The sequence below is a fragment of the Rosa rugosa genome, chromosome 1 (assembly GCF_958449725.1).
Source record: "Rosa rugosa chromosome 1, drRosRugo1.1, whole genome shotgun sequence".
Lineage (NCBI taxonomy): Eukaryota > Viridiplantae > Streptophyta > Magnoliopsida > Rosales > Rosaceae > Rosa > Rosa rugosa.
Genome location: NC_084820.1, coordinates 31,800,140 through 31,818,778, shown reverse-complemented (window position 1 = coordinate 31,818,778; position 18,639 = coordinate 31,800,140). Strand labels below are relative to the sequence as shown.

Below are 18,639 nucleotides of genomic sequence, written 5' to 3'. Positions count from 1 at the left end.
ATATAATGATAAATGAAATGTGTAACATCGACATCATTATTCCCATTAGTTAAGAAATTGTGCTCACTTTTGAAAAAAGAACAATATCAACCATTAATTAAAGAAAAATTTAGGGAAAAAATTTCAATAGCTATAAACAAACAACCTGGAATATTTATATTTGAAGCCGAAACATCTAAAGAAGTGTCACACACTGTTGCTGAGATCTGCAGAATAAAAGAAAAGTACTTACAGAATATCATAATACTTTAGATGCACAAACACAGAAGATGCTTACAGACCCTGCACACTTAGCTAGCTAGATGATGATGAAAGTAAAAACATCATCAATTGTTATAAACCTGAGGTTTTCACCTCAAATATTGAGTCATGATTTCTAGTGCAGAAAATCAGTAACCAATGCAAAACTCTAGTATTTATAAAGATAACGACTAACAAAGTATTCCTTCTTTTAAAATTCATTTGACTACAGTGTAATTTTTTATATGACTTGGATTACTCTTAACAATTTCTAGAGCAACCATGAGATCATGTATTTCTATGAGACTATCTAATTTCATTCAAAAAAAAGTTATCAAGTTCAAACTCAAAACAACGCATTGCAATTCATTTCTTCTGTGTTTATATCATTCTACACAAATTAGTATATGCAATATCATCATGACTAGAGTACAAAAAATCTGAACCAAAGAGCACCTCCAAACACATGATCACTGAATTAACAACTATTCCTCAAAATACTAATCAATCTACATCACCACCAATAATGAATACCAATGTAAACACATCAATTCTATATCAAAACGCACATACCTGAATAAGAGCAAAAGACGGGTGTCATAGCAAACTATACATAGAGGAACAGCAGTAGAAGAATAACGTGTACACTTTTTTGCATAGAATCTAGAAAATCCAAACAAAACGGCAATGAAATTTCAAAATTAATTATAAAGCTGTCAAAACTAACTTTAACACAAAGCTACTCGAACTAGAAGCAAAAGCTTAAAAAAAAAAAAAAATTTGACACACCAAAAATCTGGCACCTAGTAATTTGATTCTTAGGTATCAATTCATTAGATCTACATTTGTGGTTAGGTGGGATCTAGATGGTGAGAGTGTGAGACCTTGTTAGTTGCTGTTTTTTTCATTTTTCTTCTTAAGTCTATTTTGGTGCTAAAAGTTTTCTTGCTGATATTGGTTTGTCTATAGACATAGTCGATACTCTATTTAAAACACAGCAAAGACTTGAAAGTACCTGTATTTTTACCTAACATATTAAATATCTGTTGTACAATGTATAGGAAGAACTTGATTTTTGAGATCCAATATTCTTGCAAACTTTTTAAGAGTCCAAAGTATGTTTTAAGTTCACTAACGTGTTAGCAATGAAGAAATACAAATCACAACACCAATTTGAGGCCGGCTAGAACACATGATATAATACATTTCAGCGATCTATGATATTTACAGTTGTCTCTTTTTCTAATAATTTTTGTGATTACTTAACCAATACATCCATGGATTTACTATCAATTTACTGCATACAATATATATCTTCAATCAAAAAGGTAATTATCAAGTCAAAGGTGAAAGGGAACTCTGAATCTGGAAAGCCTAAGCCAAATTCATATTGGACATTATATATGACTTGATGCATAAACTCTCGCAAGTGTACGAATCGTGTCAAGTATGGGAAGTATTTAGCCCAAAGTTATCGTACCACGGGGATTAGTGGCTAACCCACAATCCTTGAGTAGTCGGAACTAAAGACACTTAGCAAATAAAGGAAAATAAAACAAATAAAAATGTTAATCTAAGGCACCAAGCCTTAGCAATGCTCGGCTTTAGTTTTCACCAAAGCCTAATCAAAACTAAGAGTCTAGTGATGATTTTCTACAATAAGTCGGAATTCAATATTTTGAGAGATGATTTTAGATTAACAAAATGTCATGAAATGTAAAACAATTAATAAAAATGCAAAGAAATTAATAAAAGTGTAAACCAAATAGATGGGAATGTCGGGTGATAGGGAAGTTCCTTCACCCAAATCTTATGTGTCAGAAGCTAATCTAATCTAGATGCAAATTTCCTACTTCGGCGGTAGTCATATCCAAGGCGGTTCAAGGCTCAAGGACTGAAATTCTCTTTCATTGTATTCCTACTCCGGTTCAAGGGTCGTAGGAACTCACTTGACATGAATTAGAGCCGGTTCAAGGATCCATAATTCACATCGAGAGGCCTAGAGATCGAGGAATTAGACTACTAAGCGACCCGCCCGTGCAATCAGGCAACGGGTGTAAATCACCATGCTTATAACCCCTCGAATACGAAATTGAAGGTTTCTAGCTTAGGAATTAGAGAGGATTAAGCCTCTAACTCCGTCCTAGACATGCTCAAAATACACACTCTAGAGTTGACTAGGCTCCTAGACATGCATTTCAACCCAACAATAATTGATATAAACATCCATCATATGAAAATTTGTTAGGATCACAATGTGTACTAGGCCAATAGTTATGCATGAGCCCATAAGTACTGAACCCATTTAGAGCAGCCCATTTTCAGTTGTGGTCCTGATACACGTGTTGATCTACCGTGGTGTCAAGGACAATACCATTCATCTTATATTCTCTGTATTCCAGCCATTTTGAGGCATCAATGAAAAATCAGTCTTTATCTTCTTAGTTTCTTTAGCTTTAATCTTAATTCCTTTCCTCTGCGATGTCGTTCCATGGCTACGATCCCGGGGATCGTAACAATTGGTATCAGAGCCCGCAACTGGGCATTTCTTCGGCGGGTTACGGCGGTGGGATCTCCGACGGGTATTATAACGCTCCTTATCATCCTTACGGTAGCTCTACCTGTGCGTTTACCCAATTTTCATCGCAACCAAACCCTTACCCACCATTGCAACTCAACCCTTCCGCAATCATCATCAATGGCCACCTATTCCCTAAATGATTTCCAAGTGTTGCTCAGCAGCCTCTCACCACCACTCCTCGTGACCCATACATCCCAACTTACCACTCACCTCATCCTAACCCAAATCTATGGATTCATCCTTCAATTTCACAAAGCCATTCACATGAACCATCAATTCCCAGTGTTTATTCTCAGTTTGTCCCCACAAAAACCATGACTACACAACCTATTTACCATTCTGCTCCTCCACCTCCCGCTTGTGAGCAACCACATACAATTGCATATCCAAACCGACTCCGTCCCATACCCGAGTACGACCGAATTTCTCTTGAAACTGACCGGGTACATAATTGGGAGGTCCAAATTGTTGATTCATCCTACTCCTCTTTCACACCTGAGCCTACGGTCAAGCTTAAGAGGGCTGAGAAACCACTGTCACCACCACGAGGTTCCGGCGAATTACAAATTCATAAAGAACACACAGATGCTAAGCTGTGTGAGATGCCAAAATCTTTGAAGAGCTCGATGGATACCTTCATATCTGAATTCAAGGAAGAGCTACGGTTGTTGAGGGGTTCGTCGCAATCTCCGGCGAGCCAAGTTGATACTCCACCGTCATCAACACCCAAATTAATTGCAGCTACAACTGAGGCTTTGTCATCACTTATTCCTGCTAATAATGGTATTATTCGTAGAACCCCTGTCGATTGTGAATTGATTTTGTCTTCCACTGATGTGATATTGGGATTTAGTGATAATGCTAGTATGAATCATGTTGTGGGCAGTACACCTACTGCTTCAATTGCTACATTAGTTTGTGGTGATCAAAGTATGGAAGTTGTGGGTGGTGTTAATACTAGTTGGAAAATTGATAAAAAAGGTGTAATAGATGGATTCAACCCAGATGAAAGCAAGGAATTTCAGGAGTTGCTTTATGATAACACTGATATTCATACTGGTTATATTGGAGATGATTCAACGGACTTGTCAGGCGGCAATTTTCCCCGGCCAACAATTAAACAACATATAGATAAAAGATCTATGTCAGCTGAGAGGGCTCCATTGCTTTTCAAGTCTATGTCACAATTCAATGATATTGACTTTCTCTTGAATCCTCAGATGACCGTTACCGATGGAAATAGGGACTGTGCAATTGTGGCAATTGATAAGATTGTTCCTTGTATCAATGGAGAACGATCTCATCCTATATGTGCTCCAGTTGAGAATATAAATGGGCAGGAGTCAAAGGAACTCTTGCATAGTTTTCCTTGTCAAAAAGAGTATGATATGAGATCTAAAGAAGATTCTGATGTTGAAATTGAGGTTAGCAATGTGGCTCATAAAGGTGGGTCCAAATTGTTCCTAGTGGTTGAGCCGCTCAAACAAGAAGCTGTTGAAAAACTTGTTTCTGGTATCAAAGGTGCACAAAATCAACCTCCTCTTTGCATGTTCATTCAAATGTCAAAGGTAAAAGGGTTATCTCTCTATTCAAGGGTTATTCCTCAAGTGTTTAGTTGTCAGTTTCGTGACTTTATCTTGTTGAAGGTAAATCCTTGTCAGCCAACAACCTCTGCACAAATGGTTTCTTTCAGGTTTGACTCTGTGATGATTTGCTTGCTGATTCCAAAGGTAAAGCCCACCTTCATTAATTGTGGGATGACTCATAGAAATTTAACTCATGCTGCTCCACGTAGTGTTTTTTGGTATGTTCAAATGTGCAAGGACATAGTTCTGTTACAAACCCGTGGTACAATAATCATTACAATTGAAATGGGTGTCATTTTTGAGAATATAATTAGAGCAATCTTTCAGCCAAGAAGTTTTTCTATTGTTGAAACTATTGATTTTCTCCAAATCAATTTTGCTTTCTCATCTTCGGGGTACCATTCTTGTCCAGTGGTTCTAATGACTACAATTGCTATTCAACCTATTGTGCACCTAACTTTCCATGCTTGCTTGCTGTTGATTCCTGAAGATAAAAGCAATATTGGCAAGAGCACTTCACTTCTTAAATTTCCATTTTTTACTCTGGTGCCACAATGGTTTCTCTTGAAGCCTATCTTTGATTATTGCCAGCTATGCTATTTGATAATATCTCTCATCACTCCCACTGGAGCATTTGCTACTAGACTTGTTTTTTATTTTGGTGAAGACTTGCACATTAACAACTCAGATTCACAAATGGCTCACTATAACATGTGTTCGCTGCACGCAAAGGTGATATCACTACAATCTCACACCACTTGTACATGGGCATATTACCTAATTTCTTCTTACTGTGATCTTATGTTTGTATTGAGAAACTTCAAGGACAACATGGTACAAAATTTTGAGGGAGCTATTTCTACATGGGGTTGTTCTGAACACAAGAATGAAACAAAGATTATGTTGTCTGTGCCTCAAGTTGAATGTAAAGTGGTTGTTCTCAAGGCCTTACACTTCCTTTTCACACCTGTAGTTAATTTTGCGCATCAGGAGGCATGTGGTGCTATTGAAGCATATCATGTAGAGTTGAAAGTGAAATTGTTTGCTGATTCACATCTTGGAACACTCCAAAGAGTTCATTCGTTAGTACACAAGTTGACAACAGAGCTGCACTCAGGCTACGGGCTGGACCAATATGCTGATAAATGTGGTTCTTTTCAAAACGTCAATGAAGAATGTATTGCTTCTAAGTCTTGGCACAGGGTACTGCAAATTTCTTATTCTACTGTTACCATGGATGATAAAAGCCTTCTCTTTGCCAAGGTTTCAAGCCAGAAGAACTGTAACATTATACATCTAGTGTGGATTCCGGGATTAGAATTTTCCTTTTGTGACTGTGTGGTCGATGCAAGGAAACATTTGCAAGCATGCCACCAAAATTAATATGATCTGTGAAAGTCTTCAAGGTTGGCCCTATGCACTTACCACCACTGCAGTTTCTGAAATTTCTGAAATTTCACGTTTGGTTATCACTGCAATTTTTGAGAAGACTTGTAAGCCGCATGTGTTCAGTGGGCAACAGAGTTTTGGAGATCTTGTTAATGAGTATGAGGAGCACTTTAAAGAGATTAAAGCTTTAGGGATATTGCCCAACGTCATGTGCTATTGCATGATGCATCTTGTTTATGCAAGGATTGACTAGTGGGATGATGTCACTAAGTTGCTGAACGAGATGCTCACAAATAGGGTATCAGATATTCATCAAGTGATGGAGGAGATGATCAAGGGAGACTATGATGGCAACTCTAACTGGCAGATGGTAGAGTGTGTTTTTGACAAACTAAAATATGAGGAATGTGGGCTAGGAATGAGGTTCTACAACACTCTGATAGAAGCATTTTGGTGGTTAAGTCAAAAACAAAGAGCTTAGCTTTGCATATGTACCTCAAGTCACTTTTTTTTTTCCTCCTTTAGGCACAAAAACATCATTTTCCGATGTTGATAGTGTTCGGTATAATGGCACCAGTTCGGATGCAACAAGTAGGACGATTGCAGTGACAAATGTTCTTTCTACTAAGAAGCTGTCACTCTTTCTACTCACAGGCTATTACTATACCAATACTCTTGGTCAGCATACAGATACAAGAGCTACATCGACCTGCGGTTTACAGTGTTCTTTACCAAGGCATGAGGACATGCCTTCTTTAAGGGGGGAGGATTGTTAGGATCACAATGTGTACTAGGCCAATAGTTATGCATGAGCCCATAAGTCCTGAACCCATTTAGAGCAGCCCATTTTCAGTTGTGGTCCTGATACACGTGTTGATCTACCGTAGTGTCAAGGACAATACCATCCATCTTATATTCTCTGTATTCCAGCCATTTTGAGGCATCAATGAAAAATCAGTCTTTATCTTCTTAGTTTCTTTAGATTTAATCTTAATTCCTTTCCTCTGCGATGTCGTTCCATGGCTACGATCCCGGGGATCGTAACAATTGGCCTACTACACATTGTGATCCTAACAAAATTGCATCACTACATTAAATTAAACATCTTTTACACAAAATTCAAGAAAATTACTCACTACCCATAATTATGAACATCAAAGATACAAAATTCAAAAAGAAAAGAGTATAGAAATATGAGAAAACAAGAATAGTCACAAATAGCTAAAAAGCTAGCATGACTAGTCTTGAATTACAACTCTCACAATTACCCAAGTCTTGAATCTTGTAAACTTTGATGGATTCCTTGAAGCTTTGTGTGAATAGTTCTCCAAATGCCCAAAAGAAAAGTAAAGAAATAAGAAAAATGGAAGGGTGGAGAGGAGAGGGCTCCTTTGAGAATGGTGAGTGCGGCGCTGGTGTCAGTCCCTCATAGTGGTAGAGATGGTTGTATATATATCTCTCTCTCGCTAACAAATGGGCGCTTGGATTATAATGGGTGCGAGGGATCCCAGGAAAATCTACGGCTAAGAAAACAAAAGAAAATAAAGGAATTAAACAAAGCCAACAGACCATGAAGTAGGGGTCCAAATGAGCCGAGTCAGAGCAAATACCAGGGTGATCATGTTCGGCTCATTTACTTTTTATCGAGCTCGAGCCAGGCTAAAGCTTGAATTTTTTTTTCCATGCTCAAGCTCGGCTCGGCTCGATTTATTGAACGAGCTCGAGCTTGAATAGGCTCGGCTTAGCTCATTTGACTTTAAATTATAAAGATAAGAAAGGAAGAAAGAAAATTTAAAATAATAATCCAAATTTGATTATTGTAATATACTTTACTTAAATTCTCAGATTCTCTTCCAATTAAAAAGGAAGGTAATAAAACGAATTAAAGTTTTGAGATTAAAAAATTTATATTTTTATTTATACTATAAATTTTCATGAGTCGAGGTTTAACAAACGAGTCGAGTTTTAACAAGTTCGAACTACTCATGAAAAATACGAGCTACTTACGAGCTAGACGAGCCGAATATATCCTTGTTCAAGCTCGGCTTGTTTTTTTATCGAGCTTAGTATTGAGCTCAAGCTCGGCTCATTTATTTTACGAACACAAGCCGAACGAGTTAAAATCGAGCCGAATATGAGTCGAACACGAGCTGTATCGAGCCTATTTACAGCCCTACCATGAAGTGACAAGCAATTTAACAATTAAGCAATTAAACAACATAGCTGCACATTTTGTGCTTAATTAACCAATTAAGCTTAATTGCATAATTAGTCAATTAACTTAATTGCTTAATTAAGATTTCCACAATTTCGTCTTTTTGCTAAAAACTCCAAATTGCTCCATTTTGCGTCATTTTCCTTTGATTTCCTCAATCCCGCTTATTTCCTACACAATAAATAAAAATGAATTAATTACATAATAATTTACTTGAGAATTAACTTAATTCTAATATTTTAGATATAATTACACGTATAAAAATGCGTGTAATCAATATACTTCACTCCATTTATTTGTAAGAATGGGAGATCATCAAAAGCATAAGTATAATGCACTTTCTCACATTAATAGAGTGTGAGAAGCAAAGTATGGCCTAATCAGATGCAACATATATAAACTGATTATGCGATGAAAGCATTGGAATCGAATCACAATTCTGTATTTCAGCCATCAAACCATATGCACATTTCAGAAACTGCATATAATCCAAAATTTCCCACTTTGCTGAATGAAACTTTGGAGAAATTAACTCACAGAGTCAGTTGCATAATTAGGCAGTTTGATCTGAGTGCTGCAGGGCCAAAATAAGCAAAGCAGTTCTTAACGTTTAGTCACAACAGGAAACCAAGATTCTTGCTCAAAACAATCACCTGCAAATATAGATAATTACACATTAATAACTGACATCAATGATAAATGAGGCAAAGCATAAAAAGTCAATCTTAATTTCAACACTGATTACCCGGTTGTTCTTCCTTCCAACACGGTGACTAAACTTGCAATTCCCCGGAGCATTTCAAAACAAAAACCCAGTAGTAGACAAAAAAAAGAAGATACATAAGCAATCCAAAACAAACCCAGACCCAAATCCCTCTTCTTCTTCTTTCTAAATTACCTGCTATCAACTGATGTCCTCTCTTCTAGGTTCAAAGCTTCTTCTCCAACGATATTAACAGTCTCTCTCCGTCTCTGCAATCAAACATACACCTCTTCTCTTGCTGAAAGGACCTTCCCAAAGTCGATCCAAATCTTGGCATCCACGTACCTCTTCCCAACCAAACCAACACCAATTCCTCCTCTTTTCCTTTCACAATCTCTCTCTATCTTTGCACCTCGATCTTGTCAAACAAATCTAGATCGATCACTCTTTTTTTCCTTTCACAGTCTCTCTCTGTCTTTGCACTGAAACAAATAGAATCTCTCAGAAGTGGTAACCGGCAATTGAAGAAACAATGAAAGGGAAAAGATGTATTTTCTAGGTGAACAGTGATGAACAATCGAAAATAGTAAACCGAGTTTTTTTTTTTTTTTTGAAATAAAGGGCTGGTGCGGCGGCTGCCCTCAAGTCTTGATTAATGAAACTGCCGAATACAAGGGGGGGGGACATTGAGTCTAAACCCCGGATTACAATAAGCATCTAGAGAACGTCCCAAAATAATAGCAGGAGTCTCTATAAAATATATGTATTCTAGCATACACCAACTAGCAAAGAGTGCTCTACCAGCTACTCCATTTGCTTTGAAATAGCGGTGACATAACGGAAAGATAACTCGATTACAACGAAGCATAATTACCAATTTCACAGCTTTCCTACTATGTTGCCGTCGGAAAATAAATCTGACGACACTTAGTTTCATTCTGCCACTAGGAGGTTGCTCCCATTTAATCAGAATGGATCGTCGCCTCGCTAGATCAGACAAGGCACTTAGAGTGCATACACAGGCATTTAGCTCGACTAGGCCTACAAAATACTTGTAGGAGCTTATTACTCGCCAATTGGCAACCGTCAATTGAAGAAACAATGAAAGGGCAAAGATGTCTTTTTCAGGTGAACAGTGATGAACAGTCGAAAATAATAAACCCAGCTGTAGTATATGTAGAATAGGCCCCCCCCCCCCCCCCCCGGAACCAGCAGACCAAAAACAAAAAGTAGCAGATGAGGCGGAGCGCGGTTAAACCCGACTCACTCGTACGGGTCAACCCGGAGTTTGATTTATAGAGTATTATTACACTTGTACTGGAAGTCTGGAACAAAAGCAAGCCCCAGTTTTGCGGAACGAACGAAGGCAAAACCCAGAAGAAGAAAGGAGCCGCACCAACACGAAGACAGAATTGGTGAGTTCCATTCGAGGTTAAGGTATGTGATTCTGGGGACTCTTTTTGTTTTGAATAGAGAACTAGGTCTCGTCGAATTGGATTTGATTCCTTTCCTATGTTTATCACTTACCTCAACTTTGAGAGATTTATATGTTGCTTCACTTGTGTCTCTGTCCTTGTTCACAATGTGTTCATAGGTCTGTCAAGCTTGGTGTACGGACTTTTAATTTTTACTGGAAAAAGTAATTCTCAAAGTTCAATTGAAAAAGGTTTACCATTGATTCTGTGGGATTCAGTATCTGTTTTGAGGAAGACCCAAGTTGAGTAATTGATTAGGATGAATGTTTTTGAAGACACATTTTGATTGTTTACAAATTTTTGAAATCCCAAGTTTTGAACTTGTCAAATAACTAGCTCTCCATTTCCCATATGTCTTCTTTTTGTATATTTATCATGGGTTGCTCTGCTTTTGCATGTTTCTGTCAACTGGTTTTCGTTGTAATTTTTAGCTTCTCGTTTATGTATCTCTTCCAGGCACAACCTCGAATCGTAGCTGGTTGTGAAGGTATCAGAGGCTTCAACCAGCTCAGAAGGTCACCCCCCACGTATTTAAATAGAGACAAACTAGCCCACAAAAGAGATAGGTTGCTATAGATAGACAGATTGACTGATGGTCTAAATAAACAAACCAGAACATCAAACCACAGTCTTGCTTGTTCCAATTAGGGATGGGCGACAGTTATGTCATTCACACCCCAAGTATTTCCAACAAACAGAGCCCCAAGAAAACAAAGAAGAAAAAGCGTGGGGGGGAGTAAGAAGAAAATGACCACTGAGCAGACTCTGGCTTTCAAGTCTGTGAGTGAATGGGTTTATTTGGATCAAGCTTCTTCACCGGCTTCCACTGCAGCTTCTTGTGTTGTGGATGATTTTGGGGTTCAGAAGACTCTCGGAAGAGGTGGAGAGAAGGTAGTGTTTGAATTGCATTCACATTCAAAATGCAGTGATGGCTTTCTTTCGCCTTCCAAGTTGGTGGAAAGGGCTCATGGAAATGGGGTGAGTTCTGCTTGCATTTATTCTTTTCGTCCAACAGTTTGGCTTATATTGGTCTTTCAGCTGGACACCTAAAACTGGATCCGTTTCTTATTTTTATTTTTTATGTTTCGCTTTTGGGCTTAATTTTCTATATCAGATTGATTGAGAAGATTAAATAGGTATCGGTTTCTGTCTATGTATCTGGCTTATGTATTGAGAACTATATATCATTATCACCTAATATAAATGATATATATTGTAAATTTTTCATATACTTTTGGGCTTAATTCTTTATAAGTAGTGACTTATAAGATATATATATATATATATATATATATATATATATATATATATATATATATATATATATATATATATATATTCACCTAGTATAAAAGACACATATAATGTTTCACCTCATATCATAATTCCTTCTCATATGTTGTATCTTTATTCTGAGTTATACGCTTCAGAGCGAATTTTCCGTCGTTTATTTAGTTTCACCTATACTGTCATCAATAGAGGTATGGTATATATGGATGGTGGGACCAATTACCAATCCCATGCTGGAAAATACTTGATTGTTCATAGATGTCAGCAGAGCATGTATATGAAACATGATGCAAACTACAAACTGTAAAAGTAAACCATAGCGTTTTTTTATTTTTTTAATTGAGACCGCTCCAGATGTTAAGAAACCACTGTCTTTGATGGATTCCAACCTTGTATTTGCTGACAATTGTTTTCACTGCTTGCGTGCACTGTATGGTAGAAGCCGTTAGCCAATATATATATATATATATATATATATATATATATATATATATATATATATATATATATATATAATTAGCTTTCTTGAGCACCCAGAAAGGATCATGTCAGCTTACTGTTTGAGCCATAATTTGCAAGTGGTTGGTCTGTATTGTGATCTTTCAAAATTAGATAGTACAGTCATGCAATCGGTAATGTGCACCATAGTTTCTTAGTGACTGCCCTTGTCAAACAGGGGGAACAAGGACGTCTTAATCTCTTATGTCTACAACTTCACATACCTAGTTCTTTGTATTGTCAAAATGAGGCAAACTGATATACCTTCATTGGAATTGGATGTAGTATCAAAAAGACATACTTGAGCTTTCTTCTCTGCATTAATCTTGTGGTGTAATTGATGTTCACAATGCATCAAATTTATACATGTTCCGAACACTCAAAAGTTCTTTGCATAGCAAAATTGTAATTCCTAATTTTGAATAATTGAGTATCAGAAGTTCTTTAGCTAGCAAAATTGTTATTAATAATACTTGAGAACAACTGAGTACATACTGAAACGTAGTGAGGTTTAATTAGTATATTTGCTTATAACAGGTGAAAGTTCTTTGCATAGCAAAATTGTAATTCCTAATTTTGAATAATTGAGTATCAGAAGTTCTTTAGCTAGCAAAATTGTTATTAATAATACTTGAGAACAACTGAGTACATACTGAAACGTAGTGAGGTTTAATTAGTATATTTGCTTATAACAGGTGAAAGTTCTTGCTCTGACAGATCATGACACAATGTCTGGCATCCCTGAGGCCCTAGAAGTAGCTCGGAGATTTGGCATGAAGATAATTCCTGGTGTTGAAATCAGTACAATTTTCCAACCAAGGTAAATTATCCAAAGTTATGCCTTGTGCATGATATCAAACTCTGCAAACCATTACATTGGTTACTCGTGATTTACCTTCTTCCGTGCAAGTTTCTTTTCCTTGTTTCAATTTTATCAGTTTATGATATACGATTACAGAATGCCGTACCTTATTCTCATAAAAATTGTTTTTTTCCAAGAAAATGCAAGAGAATATCAAATAAATCAGTTTTATCGGATTAATTTTATATGTTTAGTTCTTCAATAACTATGGATTTTGGGACTATGGTTTCAGAGGAGAGTCTGAACCGGAGGAACCAGTGCACATCCTTGCATATTACAGCAGCTGCGGGCCAACAAGTTTTGAAGAGCTTGAAAAGTTCTTGTCTAATATAAGGGATGGTCGTTATCTTCGTGCAAAGAATATGGTCTCCAAATTGAACAAGCTTAAGTTTCCTCTTACGTGGGAGCATGTTGCAAGGGTTGCAGGCAAGGGAGTTGCTCCTGGGAGATTGCATGTGGCCCGAGCCATGGTTGAAGCCGGTTATGTGGAAAATCTGAAACAAGCTTTTGCCCGCTATCTTTTCGATGGTGGACCTGCATATGCTACGTAATATTCTAAGCTTATTGTTACATACACACACATGCTGTTACCTTTTGTGTATATGTATGACTAAGAAACCTTTGTAATAAAAGATTCACATTTCATTGGGTTCAGGGGAAGTGAACCGCCAACAGAGGATGCAATAAAAATGATATGTGATACGGGAGGTGTGGCTGTGCTAGCTCATCCATGGGCATTGAAAAATACAGTTGCCATCATCAGAAGTTTGAAAGAAGCTGGTCTTCATGGGATGGAAGTTTACAGAAGTGATGGAAAACTGACTGGTATGTAATCTTAAAATCTACTTTTTATCTTAGACTGCTGAATAAATGGTAATATTCTGAAATTATTCGATAGGGTGGGGATACTATGATCCTACTAGTTTCTCATCTAACCTACGTTCTCAACTTCTCGTCACATCCTCCATATTTTTATCTATATTGAAATTTGAATTTTTTTTTTCTTTTTTTTAATCCATATGTAGTGAGGTGTATAAGTTGCTGTAAGATGAGAGTGAGAATGAACGTTGGGTATAGATACAAGTATGTTGTAGGCTGTAATAAATTAAATGAGTTGTAATTTTTTTAAAGAGAAAAATTACCCCTATATGTAAATTTTATATTATGGTAAAGCAGTGTTTTAAGTTTTTTTTTTTTAAATCAAGGACATATAGGGTAGATCGGGTGGTTGTTGCCCAACACTTTTGGATATCATTAATCTGCTTTCGAAGGATATGAAATGACCATTATCAGTTCATATGGTATCCGGTATCCCTTATTACATTAGGGGCCCCGGGATGCGCCTACAGTTTTACCAAACATATCCTTTAAAGAGTTAAGATAGATTAGAAAATTGGTATGTTTTACTAAGACTCTTAGTGTTCTTAGTAAGTGTTAACGCCAGATACTCCGTGAGACATGAAGCAATTTTAAGTGATATTCTGGATGTAATTACTTTCAACTGGCATGAATTGTCATGTAGAGCCTCTTGGTTCTATAACCTTTAATCCCTTCATTACTGGCTTCTGGCATTTGAATGCTTACAATCCTAAAGATTTCTTCATTCGGTTCTCATCTTATCTGCTTATTCTGTTGACAGCATACAGTGATCTAGCTGATACTTACGGTCTTCTGAAGCTAGGAGGGTCAGATTACCATGGCAAAGGTGGACATGGTGAGTCTGAGCTGGGTAGTGTGAACCTTCCAGTTTTGGTTTTGCGTGACTTTCTTAAAGTAGCTCGACCAATTTGGTGTGGTGCCATTAGTCACATATTAGAGAACTATGCTGACGAACCTTCAGATTCAAATCTAGCAAGGATTACAAGGTTTGGGAAGGGAGGTTCCCCTTTAAGCTGCGGCAAGGACATGATTGATCGTTGCTTGTTTTTGTGGTTGACAAATGAAGAGAGGCAAAATGCAGTTTTTGAGGCCATTAAACTGAAGCTTTCTCGTATTTCAATTAATCACGGAGGAAACCAGGTTGCTATAGAGAGTAAATAATCATTATTCATCATAGTGAATTTTGAGCAACTAGTATTTTTTTGTGGACATTCTCCAAACGTGATTCTGCACTCTTAATTTTTTTTTTAATTTAATTTTGAATGCATGTGCCCCCAATAATATTCTCATTGTTTAATGTTCTTAATAATAATCCGAAAAGAATTATAAGAACAAAGACAATAAATCAAACTGCTATCTGAAATAATTTGAAGAACGTATGAATGAGCTATATATATACTGTATCCAAATCACTTAAATGTGTGCTCCTCGTCTTTTGTGCTATACTGCTATTGTGAATTCTTGCTTCTACTGTTTCTAATGTGCTGGTAAATTACTGTAACTGCTGAGTGTTTGAACTACCCAAACTACCCTTTACGCGTTAAAGTTGTTCTTGCTTTTTTTTTTTTTTGAAAGGAAAGTTGTTCTTGCTTAGTTTCAGAGGGAATAATATCTACTAAGAGAATCAAGCAATTAATACAAATTTCCTTTTTTTGTTTAAGGCTAAAATATTTTTTCCCTTATATACCTTTTGCTTGTTTATTTATTTTTTTTCGTAATAATTAAAGATGGATCTTATCACATCCGTGATGAGAAGGAAGGAGGTGGTTATTAGCTAGATACATGTATTGACAGCTGAAGAAGCTTCATCTTCATCATATCAAAATAACCTAACTAAAATAAGAAGATGAAGAGGTTGAACCGAGTTTCTAACCACATATATAAGGTTATTGTATCCATAATTGGTCGATATTGGTCCCAGTTTTGTATCCTATAAGAGAGTTTGCCATCCCGTCCTGAATCCAAAAGAGTGAATGTGTACTAATATATCGTTGTAAATTGAAATAAGAGATTATATCATTCCAGCTCCAGGGTTTCAATTAATCCAATCTCTTCTAACCATGCACACCAGAAAAATTAGATTACTAGCTACCCTTAGATCACAATTCTATACCTATGTTTTCGGTTTTCACAAATTGCCCCTTAAACTTATAATTTCACGTGACACCCTATTTCAAGAACTTAATTAGATCATGTAGTTTCTTAGTTATGTTAGCAAAACTAGAAATCTCTTTAACATTGATGTGATTCTGTGAATGTGGCATTACAGTCTTACTCAGATGGTCAGTTTATTCTATACTTGGTAGCTTTCCACTACTCTTCCCCTAATACCCTTTATATGAAAAAAGAAACTAACGTTAAGTCCCCCCATCGCTTTACACATAATCAAACAACCCTAGACTTATTGAAATATATGGGTTTAGACCATTAATCTGATGTATCTTTTCCCTGAATTCAGGGAGAAACTTAATTTCAATTTCCTCATGTAATAAACACTGAAACCATTATTTTAGCAGACAAACAAAATAAAAATGCCTAAAATAAGGGCATGTTCAAGTAAACCCTAATTTGTGTTTGACCCAAACTCTAGGTTACTTGACCTAGTGGTAATAGGGTTTAATTAGAAGAATCTAGATATTATCTTTCCTTGTATGATTGAGACTCTATGCATTGTAATCCTCTATATAAAGAGGCCCCTGTTATCAATGAGAATACACAGCAAATTTCTCTCAATTTCAGTTTCTCTACAACACGTTATCAGCACGAAGCCCTAACCCTGAAACCTAATATTTGTAGCCTTCAAATCCCAGAAACCTCCGCCGCCCACCTTGAAGATCTAACCTCCAGAAGCCCAGAACCGGCGGCACTGCCCCCAGAACCGGTCAGAAATTATCCGGACCGACCCCTGGAAATACCGAAAACCCCTCTGCTCAGTTCGAAGTCTTCCTCACAGCCTACTGCCTCCATACTCCACCAGAAGCTGTAGCCTAACCCCAGATCACTGGAGCCGAAAAATCACCACCTGAACCGGCCTGCAACTGCCCGAACCGGCCGCCTGAAGTGACTGCATCACCAAACCGCCGCCTGTATTCTCTGCCCCTACTTCAGTCAACCAAGCCCAGCAGTCAACCACAGGCCCAGTCAGCAGCCCTAGGCCCAGAAGCAAAGGAACCAGGCCCATAGCCCATTGACGTCAGACCCCAGCCACGTCAGCATCCAGTCAGCAGCCCACGTTAGCGTCAGAGCGCCACGTCAGCAACCGGCCGCCACATCAGCACCTCCGGTCAACGTCAGTCAACCCTCTGGTCAACGCCAGTCAACCTTTTTCCGGCGACTTCCGGCCACTTTCAGGCGACTTTTTTCCGGCCAATTTTTCCGGTCAAGATTTCCGACAACTTTTTAAGGAAAACTTTTCTAAAAGTTCTCGTTTTTGAAGTTTTTCAATTTCTTCTTCTTTTTCTCGGGGACTTCCAACATCCCTTCTTCTACCCCCCTTTCTTCTTCATAGGGGAGACCAATAGCCGAACTGTGGGGGTTCGTGCTCACTCCAAGCTTAGAGCTTGTAAAGTCCTCCAAACTTAGAGTTTGTTGAGAAGAAAACGATCGACCACATACATCGTTGTTTCGATCTAATCCAAAACCCCTCTTGGAATTGGATTGTCTTGGAAGCGACTACGCTCAGAAAATCCCTAATTTCTTGGAAGCGACTACGCTCAGAAATTTTATAGTTTTTCGTGGTAGCCTTTTTCGCTCTGAAACTAACCCTATTTTCTTATTGTTTTTCAGGATGAGTAACCTCAACAATTTGAGCTTCGCTCCACTAGAGACAACAGGCGCTGGATACCACAAGTGGTTCCGTGATGTGCGCCAGCATCTTAAGGCTGATGGGATCCTGATTACTATCCAAGAGCCAAGTCAGGACGTGCGTACTCCTCAACAAGCTGCTGCTTTTGAAGCAAATAGAGCTACGAGAGAGGCGAATGAAGCTAAAGCCATCATTCTCATGACAAGGCACATGAATGACGCGCTCCAAAATGAGTACCTCAATGAGGAAGACCCAAGAAGACTATGGGTAGAACTCGAGCAGCGTTTTGGCAACGTCCGTGATTCCCTGCTTCCAGACTTAGAAGTGAGATGGCATAGCCTCCGCTTCTGTGATTTCAAGTCTGTACTTGACTACAATTCAGAAGCACTTCGTATCAAGTCTATGATGGAATTCTGTGGACAGAACATCACTGATACGATGTTGATCGAGAAGACTCTCTCCACCTTCCCCGTCTCTGCATTGATGATAGCCAAAAACTATCGGATTGATGTCAATGCTAGACGTATCACAAGATTTCATGAGCTAATTGGTGCCTTGAACGTAGCTGAAAAGCACGACAACATACTTGTGCAGAACTATAACTCCAGACCCGTGGGAACCAAGTCAAATCCGGAGTCTAATTATAGTCGCACCTCTAAGGGAGGACGCAAGGAGCGAAACCCTAGGAGTAGGGATAATTCTGGACGTTCTGGTCCATATTCTCGCCCTAAAGAGGAAGGAAATCGCCAAGATAGGCGTGCACGGAACCGTGGAGGTAAATGTGTGAAGAGAGAGAGAGGCCAAGCCTCTAGTTATGGTAGTAACGCCACCAAAGGCAATAACCGTCTACAAAACGCTCCCAGAGCGCCTTGATCAAGGGAACCTGACCATAATGATGCTTGTCTCAGATGTGGATCAAGTGGAAATTGGGCAAAGAAGTGTACTGCATCCCAGAACGTTGCAAACGCATACAAGATGTATCGTGAAGCAAGGGAGGCAAATTATATGGAACAAGAAGATCAAGATGGAGATCTCGATCTAAGGGTGGAAGACTACAAGGATTAAGACCAAGAAACTGGCGATTTTGATTAAGTCTTTTTATTTCCAAGAGATGTA

General features: G+C 38.0%; 1 protein-coding gene and 1 long non-coding RNA gene across 2 annotated transcripts; one reads left to right on the top strand and one right to left on the bottom strand.

The window, feature by feature from the left end:
- Window positions 1-7,947: 7,947 nt before the first annotated feature.
- Window positions 7,948-9,265, bottom strand: LOC133737124 (uncharacterized). Its single transcript, XR_009859807.1, has 3 exons — window positions 8,757-9,265; window positions 8,549-8,664; window positions 7,948-8,182 (listed from the first exon to the last, which is right to left on the bottom strand). It is a non-coding gene; the product is annotated as an uncharacterized LOC133737124 (long non-coding RNA).
- Window positions 9,266-9,921: 656 nt separating this feature from the next.
- LOC133724662 (uncharacterized) lies at window positions 9,922-14,909 on the top strand. The gene is made up of 6 exons (XM_062151442.1): window positions 9,922-10,151; window positions 10,646-11,167; window positions 12,673-12,797; window positions 13,072-13,386; window positions 13,495-13,664; window positions 14,479-14,909. The coding sequence occupies exons 2-6, from the start codon at window positions 10,853-10,855 to the stop codon at window positions 14,877-14,879; spliced, it is 1,326 nt and encodes a 441-aa protein (XP_062007426.1). The 5' UTR covers window positions 9,922-10,151; window positions 10,646-10,852; the 3' UTR covers window positions 14,880-14,909.
- Window positions 14,910-18,639: the final 3,730 nt, after the last annotated feature.